This window comes from Pecten maximus, chromosome 12 (genome assembly GCF_902652985.1).
Source record: "Pecten maximus chromosome 12, xPecMax1.1, whole genome shotgun sequence".
Classification (NCBI taxonomy): Eukaryota; Metazoa; Mollusca; class Bivalvia; order Pectinida; family Pectinidae; genus Pecten; species Pecten maximus.
Genome location: NC_047026.1, coordinates 33,782,478 through 33,800,241, shown reverse-complemented (window position 1 = coordinate 33,800,241; position 17,764 = coordinate 33,782,478). Strand labels below are relative to the sequence as shown.

Sequence of the window (17,764 nt, the reverse complement as noted above, 5' to 3'; positions counted from 1 at the left end):
CACATTATAGCCCACACATTATAACTTACAGACATCATAACTTACACATTATAACCCACACACTATAACCCACACATTATAACTTACACATTATAACTTACACACATTATAACTCACACATCATAACTTACACATTATAACCCACACATTATAACTTACACATTATAACTTACACATTATAACCCACACATTATAACCCACACATTATAACCCACACATTATAACTTACACATTATAACTTACACATTATAACCCACACATTATAACTCACACATTATAACTTACACACATCATAACTTACACATTATAACCCACACACTATAACCCACACATTATAACTTACACATTATAACTTACACACATTATAACTCACACACTACACATTATAACTCACACATTATAACTTACACATTATAACTTACACACATTATAACTTACACACATTATAACTTACACATTATAACTTACACATTATAACTCACACATTATAACTTACACATTATAACTTACACACATTATAACTTACACATTATAACTTACACATTATAACTTACACACATTATAACTTACACATTATAACTTACACATTATAACCCACACATTATAACTCACACATTATAACTTACACACATTATAACTTACACATTATAACCCACACATTATAACTTACACACATTATAACTTACACATTATAACTTACACATTGTAACTTACACATTATAACCCACACATTATAACTTACACACATTATAACCCACACATTAAAACCCACACATCATAACTTACACATCAACTAGATAACGAGATAGCTAACGTATTATTACTAATGTAAAACAATAATATTTTTCATAAGATTTTGCAGTAAATAAATGTTGACTGTATGTTGTACATACCTGAAGACTCAATGATTGTACATGCTGAGCAGAACTCCTCATCAGTTGGAACAGCCAGTACAATGTCCATTTCACCACATCCTGATCCAGGAGAGTTCCACAGCACTCCTATGGCATGTAATGCCATTTTGAGGAACTTTTGGAATGACCAACCATAGCGATTATGTAGATTGACAGCAACTGATTTCTCTCCATTCACTGACAATCCTTTAATTACTGACTCAATTGATGAGGACAAGTAGTCTTTTGACTTTCCTTCATCGGGCGGCGGAACAAAAATTGTATTCTGCTTAGCATCTGAAAAGGTTCAATTATAATACTGTATTGCATATAAAAAGCCATTGAAATGTTATTTGCTTACTCTGTTTATCCTCAGAGATATATATATCAACCCCTCCGCTATTGTTAAAAAAATCAATTAAAGTTTAGAGAGGACTTAATTGTGAACCATTCCAAGTTTACTACATATTTTGAAATTGATGGTTCTACAAAACAAGAGGCCCAATGGGCCTGTATCGCTCACCTGGCTCTACAGCAACTTTGAAGTTGATTGAAGTCATTTCTAAAGATACTATGTTGATTACCTCTTTATTCAAATATCATTGTAAGCTAGTTTTATTCATATTAAAAATTTTCTAGTCCTTCATTCCAGCATTCTATTGGCCTAATATCAGGTCTTGGAGGCTCTTGGCTATCGCAAAATTATTGTTTACAGATTTGAGCCGATTTCACCCCTGTGACCTTGAATGTAGGTCAAGGTCATTTATTTGAACAAAATTGGTAGTGCTTCACCCCAGCATGCTACAGGCCTAATATCAAGTCCCTGGGCCTCTTGGTTATTGAGAAGAAGTCGTATGAAGATTATAGCCTATTTGACCCATGTGACCTTGAATGAAGGTCAAGGTCATTTATTTGAACAAACTTTGTAGCCCTTCACCCCAGCATGCTACAGGCCCAATATCAAGTCCCTGGGCCTCTTGGTTATTGAGAAGAAGTCGTTTGAAGATTACAGCCTATTTGACCCATATGACCTTGAATGAAGGTCAAGGTCATTTATTTGAACAAACTTTGTAGCCCTTCACCCCAGCATGCTACAGGCCCAATATCAAGTCGCTGGGCCTCTTGGTTATTGAGAAGAAGTCGTTTGAAGATTACAGCCTATTTGACCCATGTGACCTTGAATGAAGGTCAAGGTCAATTATTTGAACAAACTTTGTAGCCCTTCACCCCAGCATGCTACAGGCCCAATATCAAGTCCCTGGGCCTCTTGGTTATTGAGAAGAAGTCGTTTGAAGATTATAGCCTATTTGACCCATGTGACCTTGAATGAAGGTCAAGGTCATTTATTTGAACAAACTTTGTAGCTCTTTACCCCAGCATGCTACAGGCCAAATATCAAGTCCATGGGCCTCTTGGTTATTGAGAAGAAGTCGTTTGAAGATTATAGCCTATTTGACCCATGTGACCTTGAATGAAGGTCAAGGTCATTTATTTGAACAAACTTTGTAGCCCTTCACCCCAGCATGCTACAGGCCCAATATCAAGTCCCTGGGCCTCTTGGTTATTGAGAAGAAGTCGTTTGAAGATTATAGCCTATTTGACTCATATGACCTTGAATGAAGGTCAAGGTCATTTATTTGAACAAACTTTGTAGCCCTTCACCCCAGCATGCTACAGGCCAAATATCAAGTCCATGGGCCTCTTGGTTATTGAGAAGAAGTCGTTTGAAGATTATAGCCTATTTGACCCATTTGACCTTGAATGAAGGTCAAGGTCATTTATTTGAACAAACTTTGTAGCCCTTCACCCCAGCATGCTACAGGCCCAATATCAAGTCCCTGGGCCTCTTGGTTATTGAGAAGAAGTCGTTTGAAGATTATAGCCTATTTGACCCATGTGACCTTGAATGAAGGTCAAGGTCATTCATTTGAACAAACTTGGTAGCCCTTCACCCCAGCATGCCACATGCCCAATATCAAGTCCCTGGGCCTCTTGGTTATTGAGAAGAAGTCGTTGGAAGATTATAGCCTATTTGACCAATGCGACCTTGAATGAAGGTCCAGGTCATTTATTTGAACAAACTTGGTAGCCCTTCACCCCAGCATGCTACATGCCCAATATCAAGTCCCCGGGCCTCTTTGTTATTGAGAAGAAGTCGTATGAAGATTATAGTCTATTCGACCCGTGTGACCTTGAATGAAGGTCGAGGTCATTTATTTTAACAACCTTGGTAGCCCTTCACCCCAGCATGCTACAGGCCCAATATCAATTCCCTGGGCCTATTGGTTATTGAGAAGAAGTCGTTGGAAGATTATAGCCTTTTTGACCCATGTGACATTGAATGAAGGTCGAGGTCATTTATTTTAACAACCTTGGTAGCCCTTCACCCCAGCATGCTACAGGCCCAATATCAAGTCCCTGGACCTCTTGGTTATTGAGAAGAAGTCGTTTGAAGATTATAGTCTATTTGACCCATGTGACCTTGAATGAAAGTCAAGGTCATTGATTTTAACAAACTTGGTAGCCCTTCACCCCAGCATGCCACAGGCCAAAAATGAAGTCCCTGCAACTTTTGGTTATTGAGAAGAAGTCATTTGAAGATTATAGCCTATTTGACCCATGTGACCTTGAATGAAGGTCAAGGACATTTATTTTTTAACAAACTTGGTAGCCCTTCACTCCAGCATGCTACAGGCCCAATATCAATTCCCTGGGCCTCTTGGTTATTGAGAAGAAGTCATTTGAAGATTATAGCCTATTTGACCCCTGTGACATTGAATGAAGGTCAAGGTCACTTATTTTAACAAACTTGGTAGTCATTCAACCCAGCATGCTACAGGCCCAATATCAAGTCCCTGGACCTCTTGGTTATTGAGAAGAAGTCGTTTGAAGATTATAGTCTATTTGACACATGTGACCTTGAATGAAAGTCAAGGTCATTTATTTTAACAAACTTGGTAGCCCTTCACCCCAGCATGCTACACGCCAAAAATCAAGTCCCTGGACCTTTTGGTTATTGAGAAGAAGTCGTTTGAAGATTATAGCGTATTTGACCCCTGTGACCTTGAATGAAGATCAAGGTCACTTATTTTAACAAACTTGGTAGCCATTCAACCCAGCATGCTACAGGCCCAATATCAATTCCCTGAGCCTCTTGGTTATTGAAAAGAAGTCGTTTGAAGATTATAGCCTATTTGACCCATGTGACCTTGAATGATATTCAAGGTCATTTATTTTAACAAACTTGGTAGCCCTTCACTCCAGCATGCTACAGGCCCAATATCAAGTCCCTGGGCCTCTTGGTTATTGAGAAGAAGTCGTTTGAAGATTATAACCTATTTGACAAATGTGACCTTGAATGAAGGTCAAGGTCATTTATTTTGACAAACTTGGTAGCCCTTCACCCCAACATGCTACAAGCCCAATATCATTTCCCTGGGCCTCTTGGTTATTGAGAAGAAGTCATATGAAGATTATAGCCTATTTGACCCATGTGACCTTGAATGAAGGTCAAGGTCATTTATTTTGACAAACTTGGTAGCCCTTCACCCTAGCATGCTACTGGCTCAATATCAATTCCCTGTGCCTCTTGATTATTGAGAAGTCATTTGAAGAGTATAGCCTATTTGACCCATGTGACCTTGAATGAAGGTCAAGGACATTTATTTGCATTTACAGGCCCAATATCAAGTCCCTGGACCTCTTGGTTATTGAGAAGAAGTCGTTTGAAGATTATAGCGTATTTGACCCCTGTGAACTTGAATGAAGGTCAAAGTAATTTATTTTAACAAACTTGGTAGCCCTTCACCCCAGCATACTACAGGCCCAATATGAAGTTCCTGGGCCTCTTGGTTATTGAGAAGAAGTTGTTTAAACGAAAAAGTTGACGCCGGACGGACGGACGGATGGACTGACGGACGACGGACGCCGCACCAATTTGGCATAAGCTCACTTGCCATTCGGGCAGGTGAGCTAATAATGGGGCAAAATAATTATAAAATATTAAGGTTACATATCAATATTCAAATCAGGTTTTAAATAATGGCTTTTTTTCAAATCTTTCCATTGTACATGTTTTCGTAAGAAACCAATCTGAAATCATAAACATTTTAAAACCCGATTTAAATATCAATGTTACCTTATTGTTATATTTTCTAATAATAGTTATACCCTATTCTATTATGACGTCATCAATAGATAACAATTCGTAATGTCACACCATTATGTAAGGTTACTATGCACCTGATGATCTAATACACAGAAAGTGCCAGTCCAAAATTAAATGTCTTCTTTTGTCGGTTATCAGTACCGCGTTCGGACCATGCCAGTCGAAGGGTTCATGGTTGTTATTTCAACTATAGTACTACCAAAAATATTAGTCTTACTGTTTCTTACTGTATTCTCTAGTACTGTTTATATATTATGTGATTGTATTAGTATTTTGTGTCTTGATAAATGGGCGGATTGCCTCAAAAATTTGACATTTTTCTTGTCCTCGTTGTTAGATTTACTTCTTTGCCCCATATATATTTATATAATAAATTAGTTGTATCTCTTCAGCTTGAACACTTTCTATATATAAATACATATATATATGTATACAATGGTATTCTTTTAATTTATATTTGTGGTTCCATAGAAACCACGAAAACAATGTATATACACAACTAATGGTTCATGTGATGCAGCATATAACAGTTTGGGTAACTAAAATATACATTTTACTGATTAGAAACTGTTTTTTGATTCCAGAAATAAATCATAACAAATTATATTGAATTATCATACCTGAAGGTTGTAAAAGACTCGGCACCAGATTTATAAGGGTGCCAGCCGCCACACTGCTCACAGGGCCCGTGACAAATCCAACTCGAGCTTGTCCACAGGTCCACCATTTTGATGGAATAGTAGTCTTTTTGTTGGGGAAGTTGTCAAAGCTCAACTGGTCATCATCCAGCTCCTCTGAGTCTACTGTGTGAGTGGCGATTACACATCTGTTCACCAATCTAAGGTCCCTGACTTTGTCTATCTGAATCTGAGGGATATGTAATTCTACATTTGGGTGCTGAAATGAATGAATGTCATCTACAATGCCCTGTATCTCAGAACAAGCAGCTCGCACCTTCTCTAATTTCCCGCTGATTTTGATAACAGTCAGGTCACGGGAAACATCTTGGAATAAAACAGTCACCTGAAAATCATTTCTCATTTGCATAATGTCATCCTTCACAAATTTGTATAAGAATTTGATTCTATCATATTCTGCGACATGGATATTAGAGGTAGCAGTTTCCTCTTCCACTGATCCTGATTTTTTCCCACCCAGCATTTCGATAGTTTCATCAACCTGATCCAAAATGTCCTCTGTGATATACACATATATCATCTCTGTCATGTTGTCTTCTAACCAGAACAATTTATCTCCGAACTGCTTTTTCATTACTTCAAGCTTTTGATAATGTTTTGTTCCTGGTTTCTTGATAACCAACCTCTTCACACTTGACTTGATCAAAGTCTCAACCTCTTTAGCAATCTCTTGAGTGTCTGCCAATACGAGAAGCTTGTAATCACTTCCGTCTCTCCTAACAATCCAATGATATGTCATGTCCTTCAGTTTGTGATGATCTATGTAGCGCTTGGCCTCGTTACCAGACAACAGCTTATACTCTCCTTCAGGGAGTTCGAATATTGCCTGTTCAGATGATGTTTGTAGCACCTGTTCGATGTACAATGGATCTTTTTGAATTTCAGCTTGGTGACAGATATCTACGACCAGGTATGTATAGTTATTGTCTTCGTTTGCATGAATACCAAGGATACCGGTCTCCTCAAATTTCTGTTTTGTTTCTGCAAGATGTCTACACCATCTTGTCCACTGCTGTGAAATCTGTACCACCTTCACCTCTCTCATGTAACTTGCCAATACGAGGCGGTTATGGCCATCATGGTTTTGTATCATGTGCAAAGTGCTCCCAATATTTGCAGTCCCTAATACCAGAAATGTTTCAGGAATCTTGGTCGATTTAACTTTGACATTTGCGTAAGTCAGTCTTTTCACTGCTTCAATAGTAGATTCTTTGGTTGCGTAGTCAATGTTACAAAGATATGCTGAAATCTCATCAACTGTTTCAAATACAGCATGTATTGTTTCCAACCACCAGCTGTGATATTGATCTGCTGAATTGAAGGGTGGTCCTTTGTTTGAAATGTACATGTGTGTTTTTAAATCATCAAAAACTACAGAGGTATCACTGGATAACTTAGCCTTCAAGAGTACTGACAAATGAAAGCTATTGAACAAAAATCTCACTTTTTCAACATCAATCCAGCTTTTTGTAATGGTTTGTTGGTCTTTTCGTACTTTGGACTTCTGGTCTTCAAACTCGGACCATTCACGCAACACATAGATTGTGACAGGTTCATGGTACCATTCAACTGCTGCCCCAGTGTCCTCGGCTAGTTTTCCTACAATGTCACAAAATTGACATATATATATATACATTGTATACACATTTACACTTCAGAGAACAAGACTTTAATGAACAAAATTGATGATGTGATTGGTTATAACTCAGTTAATATAGGTGTAAGTGCACTGCACGAACAACAACGCAGTCTCTCATCCAAGAACTGACAGGTGCTTTATAAGCATTGGTACATATAGACTTGAAACACAACTGCACAGCTACAAACGCTAGCAGCTTGACTATATGCAGCCGAAATGCCTGTTATCCTTGAATTGTCACCCATGTACATACACATTTGCTGAACAGATAATGTTTTACTCCATAAAAATGTAACTTGGAGGAAATTTTATATAATAGTGTGTCACAGCTGAAGATCAAACCTATGGCCTTCAGTTTGACATCTGGCTGACTCACAGAAAAAATCCCTCCAGCACAGAGAAAAGCTGACACCATATTTCTATTAAAATCTGCCAAACCTATTCTCAATAATAATGACGAAAATACGAAACCATATCACCTTGATAAACATCATACCAAGAGTTTTTTTTAAATACATGTAGTATCATTGGTAATTTAAACTTACCAGCTGTGAGATCAGTTTGGTCTGCTCCATTCTGGACAGTTTCCTCCAGAGTTAGAGTGGTATCCTCTTCTTCCTCCGCATGGCCATCTGTTTGCTTATCATATTCTGTATAAAAAGGTACATGTATAAAAAGTGGCGGAAAATAAATAACAGGAATATTATAACAACAGGAATATTATAACAACAGGAATATTATAACAGTGATATCATAATAACTTGTCAGTATAACATTGCCATTATAATAAATAATTAGGATATTATAACAAATGAGATGTTGTAATAAATAAATGGGTATTACAATAAATAACTAAGATATGAATCATTAAAATAATGGTTATTATAACATTAGGATCATAATAAATGGGATATTGTAATATAAACTAGCTAGAACATCACAATATCAGCAGGGGTAACATGGGTATCGTACAATAACTGGAATATCGATCATAACAAATCAATATTGGATATCATAACTAGGATGTAATTAACTGGGACAATAATGGAATTTTGAATATCATAATTACTTGTAATTTACTTTTGAATCACCAGGTATATCCACATGATTAAACAGTTGTAAGCATGTTCTGGTAGAAATATGGCTTTTTTAATAACCCAAAATGATATGCTGCCTTCACTTAACTTTAAACTAGGGACCTAGTGCCAACTTACCAGTATTTAAATATAGTCAGTATAGTAACTTACCCAGACCTGAAGGAATGTTTGGCTGGATTCCATCATTACTGGTATCCATATTGGATAGTTCACCGGATTCCACTGGATCTTCATTACTGCACTTTCTGTTTGTGTAGCCAGACTCTTCTTTCTGCTGGTCAAAGTTTTCTTTTTCTATCTCTATTGTTTCTACATTTTGAAAAACAACAGAATCTATGTCCTGATCAAGTTTGCCCATCTCTGATGATTCTGTGTTTTGGAAGCCTTTAGCATCTGTGTCTTGATCAAGTTTGCCAATCTCTGATGATTCTGTGTTTTGGAAGCCTTTAGCATCTGTGTCTTGATCAAGTTTGCCAATCTCTGATGATTCTGTCATTTGGAAGCCTTTAGCATCTGTGTCCTGATCAAGTTTGCCCATCTCTGATGATTCTATGTTTTGGAAGCTTTCAGAATCTGTGTCATGATCAAGTTTGTCCATCTCAGATGATTCCGTGTTATGGAAGGTTTTAGAATCTGTGTCATGATCAAGCTTGTCTTGGTCTGGGAACAACACCTCAGGTTTTGAATCCATCCACTCAAGATTACTTTTATCTTGCTCGTTTGCAGCTTTTAAATCGTGCCATTTTTCCGGGAGACCTTTGCTTGACTTTGGACCTATTTGTCCTTCATAAGATGTTTCGTCACATTGCTTGTAAACATCCCTGTGCTCATCTGTAGTGGCTTTCTGAGTTTCACTGTCACTCATTACTATGTCTTGAAAAGGTTCCAACAAAGAGAAGTCACCCAAGGAAGGAAAGCTTACATTCATAGGCAGAGAATCCATTTGATCTTCCTCAATGCTTGAACTCTGGGTGTGGGCTACAATTCTATCCTCATTTTGGCATTTTGTTTCTTGTTCTCTGTCTTCTTTTTCTTTCTTACTTCGGGTTTCTTCCTCAAATTTCGCAGCTTCCACTAAAATGTCTAAATCATTCTGCAAGTTTGCTGAATCTTTTTCAGTCAAATTCTTGTCACCGAGTAGCTGAAGCACTTCTTTCTCTTTAGTATCAACAGCAACTTGTTCATCTGTATCCTCATTTGCTGATGTAGACATTATCATATCAATTTCCTCCTGTTGATCTGCTCTGACATCACGATCTCTATTTGCTTGTAAGCTAGAAGATCTGTATATTTTGCTTCCATTGCCCAAGTTCATGGAATCATTTTTGTCCATTTTCATTCCAGATTCACTGATGATCATCTGATCATCACCCTTCATCTGATCTTCACCCTTCATCTGATCACCACCCTCCATCTGATCATCACCCTTCATCTGATCATCACCCTTCATCTGATCATCACCCTCCATCTGATCATCACCCTTCATCTGATCATCACCCTTCATCTGATCATCACCCTCCATCTGATCATCACCCTTCATCTGATCATCACCCTTCATCTGATCATCACTCTTCATGATTACTCCATCTTCGTCTACAATGCACATTGTAGATTGGTCAACTTTGTCTGGGTCTGCTACAAGTTTATCTGATAAATATTCATCAGTTTGCTCTCTTTCTCTTTCAAGGTTTGAACTTCTTAATGACTCTGATCTTCCATTGTCATCTAAGATGACGAAACTTGTCAATGAAATGCTACTTCCTGATGAAAATGATGGGTAAGGTGAATCTCTTCTTCTTTCCACATGAATTTCTCTGTTGGGTTCAGACTTGGAAAAGTCAGGATCCACATTTTCAAATATTGTGCCTGATTTTGTGATTCTGTCCATTGATCCATCATCTACAAAACTTGAATTGACCTTTGGTTCATTTTCAATTTCAATGTTTTTCTCTAACGTATCAGGATCTTCCTGGTATCTTTCAATGTCCTTCATTTTTTTTGTGAATTGTTTTTGTTTGATGTTCAGTTTGCTCATTTCCATTTCTGTCATATTTGCTCTTTCACTTATGTCAAGTACAAAGCTTGCATCCTTTCCATCAGGATCTTCTTCATTGCCCTGAAAGTGTTCAATCACAGGTACATCTCTGTCAGTAAAGGTCAAGTCTGATCGAAGTTGGTTCAATTCTGCCTCAGAAGCAAGATAACTTTCTGACATTGAGTCTGATAGAATTGCGAAACTGTCCGTTGAGACACATGATCCCTCAAGACTGTTGTTGCGTTCATAGTTACCAGCATCTTTGGAAAGTTCTTCACGAGATTCTTTGTGACAATAACCATATGCCGCTTGGTCACTAAACCTCCGTGCCTGAAAGCTTGACATAGATTCTACAATATTTTCGACAACTTTATGTGTCAGTCCAATCTGTGTTTCATCCACTCTTATGTGGTAGCTTGCAGGCTCCAAGCCGCTAATGGATTTAACCCTTTCTTCTGTCTGTTCTGAATCATCCTCTTGGTCCGCACTGATCTTGTCTGCTGCAGAAACTCCTTTGGGTACAGCACTTTCAACTTCATCTCTTTGTATTACAACCAAGCTATCACTCAGCGATCCACTTTTGCTATACTCATCCAAGCTTCCTTCTTTGTCATTCAGCTCAGAAATTTGAATTTGTTGTTTGTCAAAGCCAGGGTTTGACGTATCATTATGGACGTCAGAGCTAGAATCATCTAAAGGGTCAACTTTACCTGTGGTTGGCTGTTCATGTGATAGTTTCAGTATGACCAAGCTGTCACTTTTTGACCCACTTAAGGAAGCAATGTTATCCATATCTGGATCCAATTTAGGACTATCAGGTAACGTGGGGCCAGATTCTGGAGAATCTGGCTTCTCTATCTTCCTAAACATCTGTGATACCTCATGCTCTGTTTGATCTGCGGAATCCTTGTCCAGGTCAACATCTGTATCCCATCTTTCTTCATTTCTATTTAGATGCTGTGAAGCTTGTGCTGAATCCAATGTTGTTTTAGTCTTCCTCATTTCCTCATTTGGTTCAGTACTACTAGACATATCCATCTTTTTGTCTTCCTCCCTACACAATATTTTCTCATCAGAATCAGATTTTACTGCAGACTCCAATTCTTGCCTGATTTTTCCAGCTTCCCCTAGACTTTTGGTCCGTGGAAACTCTGCTGTTTTATGGATATTATCCACATTTTCGCCATGTGACACCTCAATTGTGGAATCAACCAGACCAGCAATCATCCTGTCAGTTACAGGGAGTGGATTGACCTCTGTTGACAATGAGTTCTCAAAATCGCCTGTTCCAAGAACAACCAAACTTTCACCTAATGATTCATCTTTCACGTCCGTACTGTCCACAGCAGGGCTATCTTTTTCCTCTGATGTTGTTTTACTTTCTGGTGTGTCTTGTCTGTTGTCACCATCTTCACTGGAGCTAGTGGACTGTTTGGACAATATTGAGTTACTCATATCACCTTGTCCAAGAACAACCAAACTTTCATCAAATGACTCGCTTCTTATTCGAGACATTTCTTCATTATCTGGCTCCTTGCCCGTATTTGGTCTAGAAGATTCTGACAGGGAGTTACCAAGTTGTTGGTCTTTTCCATCATCTGTAAAATTTTGATTTTCCATCAGTTTTCCTAAATTTTCTCCTTCAAATCCATCTCTGTCCAGTACTTGAGGTTTTTGTTCATCCCAACCAAAAGCAGATGATGAAGTATCTTCACTCTCAGTTGTGCTCATAGATAAGACTTCAAAGCTTGAGCTGTAACTGCTAATCATGGAGAAATCAAGTCGACTAGTCTTTGATTTCTCTTCCTCACTCGTGCTATACAGGGGTTGAGAATGTGATTGGTCGGACACAGCTTCAGGGTCTCCATTACCTGTTATCAGAGAACACAATAAGAGTTTGAGTAGCAGTCTTCATATTTTTGCTCTGTTTAATTAACTGACAAGCCCTATAGTTATCAAAAGGCCTAAAGGGCCTGTTCGCTCAACTTTGAAGTTGATATAGGCCACTAATGCAGATGCTAAGCTGATTACCACTTTATTCAAATATAGGAGTATTAAGAAGTCATTGTTTAAAGATGTTAGCATATTTGACCCCTGTGACTTTGAATGTATGTCAAGGTCATTCATTTGAACAAACTTGGTAGCCTTCATCCTAATATTCTACAGGCCAATTTTCAGGCACTTTTGGCCTCTTGGTTATTGAGAAGTAGTTATTTAAATATACACATTTGACTTTTGTGAGATTGAATGTCATTCAAAGCCATTCATTTGTAGCTCTTCCTCCTAGTAAGATTTGTGTCATTAATCAATTTCAACAAAATCGGTAGCCCTTCACATCAGCATGCCCCATGCCCATTTGAGAAGAAAATGTTTAAAGATTTCAAGATATTTGACCCTTGTGTCCTTGAAAGCAGGTCAAGATAATGTATTTGGTAGCCCTAATCATCCACCCTTACAGATCTGCAGCATGGTCATACCAGGTTTCGTAGCCTCTCGGTTATATCATCGTCGGAAACCCACGAGAGACCTCTCTTATGTTTGTATCACACTAACGTAGAGTAATGACGAGCAGTGTGTTGTAGGTTCCCGACGATGGGTTATATATAATGGGAAGAATCTGATTAACCAATTTTAGAAAATTAAGGTAAGTAGCAAATGTTTGTTTAAAAGCAAAAAAGGTATAATATAACAAGAGGCCCATGCAGCCTGTATCGCTCACCTGGCTGGATTTGACCAAATGTCAAAATAATGTTCATGTTCAATTCGTTAATACGTAGCTATTTATTTGTCAATCTTGAACAATACTATATATGGTTATAGTGTGGGGATCTGAGCTGCTTTAAAGAAATAACATAGTCCAGACTCTCTAAGGGTGTGAAAAGACCTCAGGGTTGTTTTTACAACTTGATTGTGTTTAAAGAATCTAAGTCCCTTAAGGTGGGGAAAGACCCTTCGGCTTATTTTTACAGCCCTTAACTTCTAGCGATGCTATACTTGGTTATGGGATGGAGGGTCACAGCAACTACTTATACAAAATCATTCCCCTTCCCCTCAAGGATGTTTCTGACCAAATTTGTTTCAAATCCATTCATAACTGTATGACTATAGTAGCGATTTAAAGGTATTACCTCTATTTCCCCTATTGGGCCCCACCCCTCTGGCCCTGGAGGGGTCAGCATCACTGTTTATGCAAGATCTGTTCCCCTTCCCCAAAGGATGTTTCTGACCAAATTAAGTTCAAATCCATTCAATTCTGATTAATATCCAAAATAAATATAAATATTCTTTATCACTTTCAAAATTAGTTTATTGCTTTAAAATTGAGTAAAAATGTTGATATTCATCAATCTCCCTTATTGGTCTCCTGAAAGTATGGCATGTATGATTCATAACTTTATGACTAGAAGCGCATAACTTTATGACTAGTAGCGAATTAAAGGAATTGCCTCAATTTGCCCTATTGGGCCTCCCTGTGCGGCCCCTTGGGGGTCAGAGTCACCATTTATGCAAAATCTGTTCCCCTTCCGCCAAGAATGTTTCCGACCAAATTTGGTTAAAAACAGTCAAAAACCAATAAGAACTTTTTGACTAGTAGCAATTTGAAGCAAATGTTGAATGACGATGGACGGACGGATGACGGACGCCATGCCATAACATAATTCAAGACTTGATATTTCCCTTTTTGGTATGAATGATCAAACTGTACCTTCTAAACGTTTTGGGTCTTGAATTGAAGAATTGTCTGAAGCCATGGTCAGTATCTTTTATGCCACTCACATGTTACTCCTGGGTTTAATCTTCTCCATCTTAAAAGAAAATGACAGAGAGCTCTGGTAATTAATACATTACACAGTACAATGAAATGTTGGATGACTGTTAAAGATATCTGTGTAAAATTGACAAAGTATTACTGCATGCAACTTCTTCTGATCCGTACAGTGAAAATGAGATACAAAGAAGAATCGATCTTCAAAATAAATTAATTACTCATATCCTTGTACTTTTTCAAATCATGCAAATTCATATTTTTTGTTCCTATTTTGTCCTTGCTTTTTATTAATTTTGAGTTGGAATTTCAGTTTCATTGATATGTTAGTGTTCTCTGTTCTTTCCATACATACATGTACAGAAATACCCATAATAACAAGTACTAATTGTAACAGCTAGCAACTGTTACATACATGTATGTCCCCCAATGAGCGACCCCTACAGTCATAAAGTAGTTAATATCCCAGCAGTGTCTGTATAGTGTCATACAACACCTTTTATTTTATACCAAATTTCAATAAAATCAAATTTAACTTTTAACCAATCAGAGGAGTGAGGAAATGGTGGCCATTTTATTGAAATGTGAACCCTAACTTATGAAAGTGATTGTTATCCCATGATGTATCAACATACCAAATTTCATCAAAATGGGACAATATTTTAACTTGACTAATCAAAAACCAGAAGATGGTGGCTATTTTGTTTTCCAAAAATAAACACATGCAGCCATTAATTTCCTAGTGCATTGCCACAACTACATACCAAATTTCTTTTCATCAAAATTGTATGATATCTAAATTTCGATCAATCAGAAGCCTCTGCCATTTTGAATTCAAAAGTAAACTTTTAAACAAAAAATCTAAAGTCATCATTCCCTTAGTTCCGCCAAGTTTCATTATGTTCCATTAAATAGAACAAAAGTTATTACTTCATATCTTTTCGGATAATCAGTGGCTGTGGTGGCCATCTTGAATGTCTGACAAAGACAAAAGAGTAATTAAGGCATTTGGCTAAAAGTGATCTTAGATTTTAACACTGTATAACAAACTTTCAAAGGAAGGTTCCCCTACTATAGGAGGGAGTTTAAGAAGAAGAATATTTGTATGAATTGAGAATACAGCTGTAGGTAAAAGAAAAATAAACTGCAGTCAATCATACCCTCCCTTACCTACAATTTACGCATCTGGAAAAGTGTGGAAATATTACGGAATTACGCACTTGGTGCGTAAAATGTAGGTAAGGGTTATCAGGATTTGTGCTGAGTATTTTATGTGTTTTTTCAGATAAAATGGGGTCCCTCAATATAGTTTGAATGGATTTTCTGAAAACAGGTGGAGTCTGTTTTATTTTCTATGCTTCAAATGGAGTGACAATTATGCTCTTCGACACAAACTCTGCATACATCCATCCTCCAGGGGTGACTATAGGTTACTACTTGGGGAAAGTTGAAGTGATCGTAACCCCTGGAGTATCCAGGATGGTTTACAGTACATGTATATCAGATACATCTGTACAAGTTACAGGGCCTGAAGAGAGGAAAAATACCATGACCAGACTAGGACTCCAAGCCTTCCTAGACATACACTCAACCATTTGAGCAACTTCTACCAGCTGGCTACCACAAGTCAGCCCAGTCCAGTTCTTCTATATATACATGTATATGGATAAGTGAGGATAAGACATATTGTATATGAAATATTTAAAATGTGATCTTCTTTAAAATAATATGCTGTTAATACCAAAAGGTAATGAAGCTTTCAGGGCAGCAAATAAAATGTGTATAACAATTTTGCTAAGCATTCAATTTAATTACACAAGTTCAATTGTAATGTATACTATTGTATTTATATCCTCAACCAATTATCCTGAACCGCAGGAACATGTTAAGTTTAATGTGATAAAGTTGGCCAGAAATATCAGATATATATAATTATATCATTTATGGCTACATTTGTACATGTACAAATGTAGACATGCATGTCCCTACAGTGCTTATGAACCTTGAACAGAAATATATTTTATCATCATCAGATACATTATAATTCAGAACAGCTCCAGCAATTTTTGACAGCATGGCATGTCTGGTGTATAGGTATCCGGAATTTTCTCTGGCCCTGCCCCTGTGACCATGTCTGGTGTACCCCAAATGGTGTCAGGGCCAGAGGAAACTTGGGCTAGTGCATAGGCAGATCTAGTGTCTGGGCTGGAGAAAACTCGGGCTTCAGCAATATAAATACAAGTTATTTAGTTATCTTTCTCCATGCATGTACCCAAACATAGATTATGGTGTTTGGAAATTTTACAAAATGTAGTTTCTGGAATTTGGAATTTCCTCTATATTCTACAACTAAAACCGAAAGTATAACATATAATATGATCATATGCAATAGAACACGATAAATCGTTTAAACAAACAATAAGTTATTAAATGACTTCTTTTGATTGTATAAAATATAGCTAATAGTTAACAGGAACCATTAGTTTCGTCACCGTAATGCTGAAAAAAAAAATGGTGACACTGATGTAATATTCGATCCATGACCAAGACCAAGTACATTTTGTACGTCCTACAATGAGCCATACTCACTGGTTTACAGTTGTTGAGATGTAGGCATATGTCAGTTGAATAATGAAGAGATGTTATATTCGAACGATATTTTTGTAACTTTGATACCATACCTCAAATGAGACGTCTACAGTATTACAGGTCTAGATCTTCTCGCCATTTCTGTGATATGCGCATGATCTATGATCGCTGACGATTTATATCCTTGACAAACGAAAGTGAAAGTAGGAAATCCGGTCGGTTATCTATTTTGACACTAGTATGATTTACTGATGTTGTTGAGTATTATAATATGTGCAGTAGACATCAGTAACATGTGTCGAGCAATGTTTACAAACCGAAAGTTATGACTAGGTTCTATAAATAGATTGGCTTATGACAAGCAGAGATAATATAGGTCTCTGTGACAAGGTAGACAACTCGCGGTCGTTTACGGTACGATATTGCTACTTTAGTTGCTTGTAAAACGAGCAGTATAAGTGTTGCAAGTGCGCACGGAAACTTTTATTAACATTACAGCACCGCAAATACAAGAACAATGTATAGAACTGCATAATAAATCATAGATGTCACTCCCGTGACAAGTGTAATATGAAATTAATATAGATAATATAATTATCACACAATTGTGAATCATTTAATACTATACTCAGAGACCTACATGTATACTAGTATACAGGTCTCTGCTATACTGTATTATACTTAATTTTCTTTGTATCAACAGAGACGACTTCCGCCCATCCCCTCCCCACCCCCGACAGCAGCACAAAACATTAGTCCAGATAAAGATAGAAAGAGAAATAAATTATTAAAGCTTAATTAATTAGTATTTCGAAAACTGCATCACGTCGATTATAATTGGGGAAAATAAAAAATAAAACAAAAACAAAACAAAAACAA

At 37.3% G+C, this 17,764-nt stretch overlaps 1 protein-coding gene across 1 annotated transcript in view; it reads right to left on the bottom strand.

Annotated features, from left to right (window-relative positions):
- The window catches only part of LOC117339009, a 46,327-nt gene extending 29,218 nt beyond the window's left edge, over positions 1 to 17,109 (bottom strand). The window contains exons 1-6 of the mRNA XM_033900374.1: positions 16,978 to 17,109; positions 14,237 to 14,336; positions 8,646 to 12,401; positions 7,944 to 8,048; positions 5,682 to 7,358; positions 894 to 1,190 (exon numbers count right to left, since the gene is read on the bottom strand). Of these exons, the coding sequence (XP_033756265.1) occupies positions 894 to 1,190; positions 5,682 to 7,358; positions 7,944 to 8,048; positions 8,646 to 12,401; positions 14,237 to 14,282 (5,881 nt within the window). The 5' untranslated portion in view covers positions 14,283 to 14,336; positions 16,978 to 17,109. The remainder of the gene's footprint in view (positions 1 to 893; positions 1,191 to 5,681; positions 7,359 to 7,943; positions 8,049 to 8,645; positions 12,402 to 14,236; positions 14,337 to 16,977) is intronic.
- Positions 17,110 to 17,764: the final 655 nt, after the last annotated feature.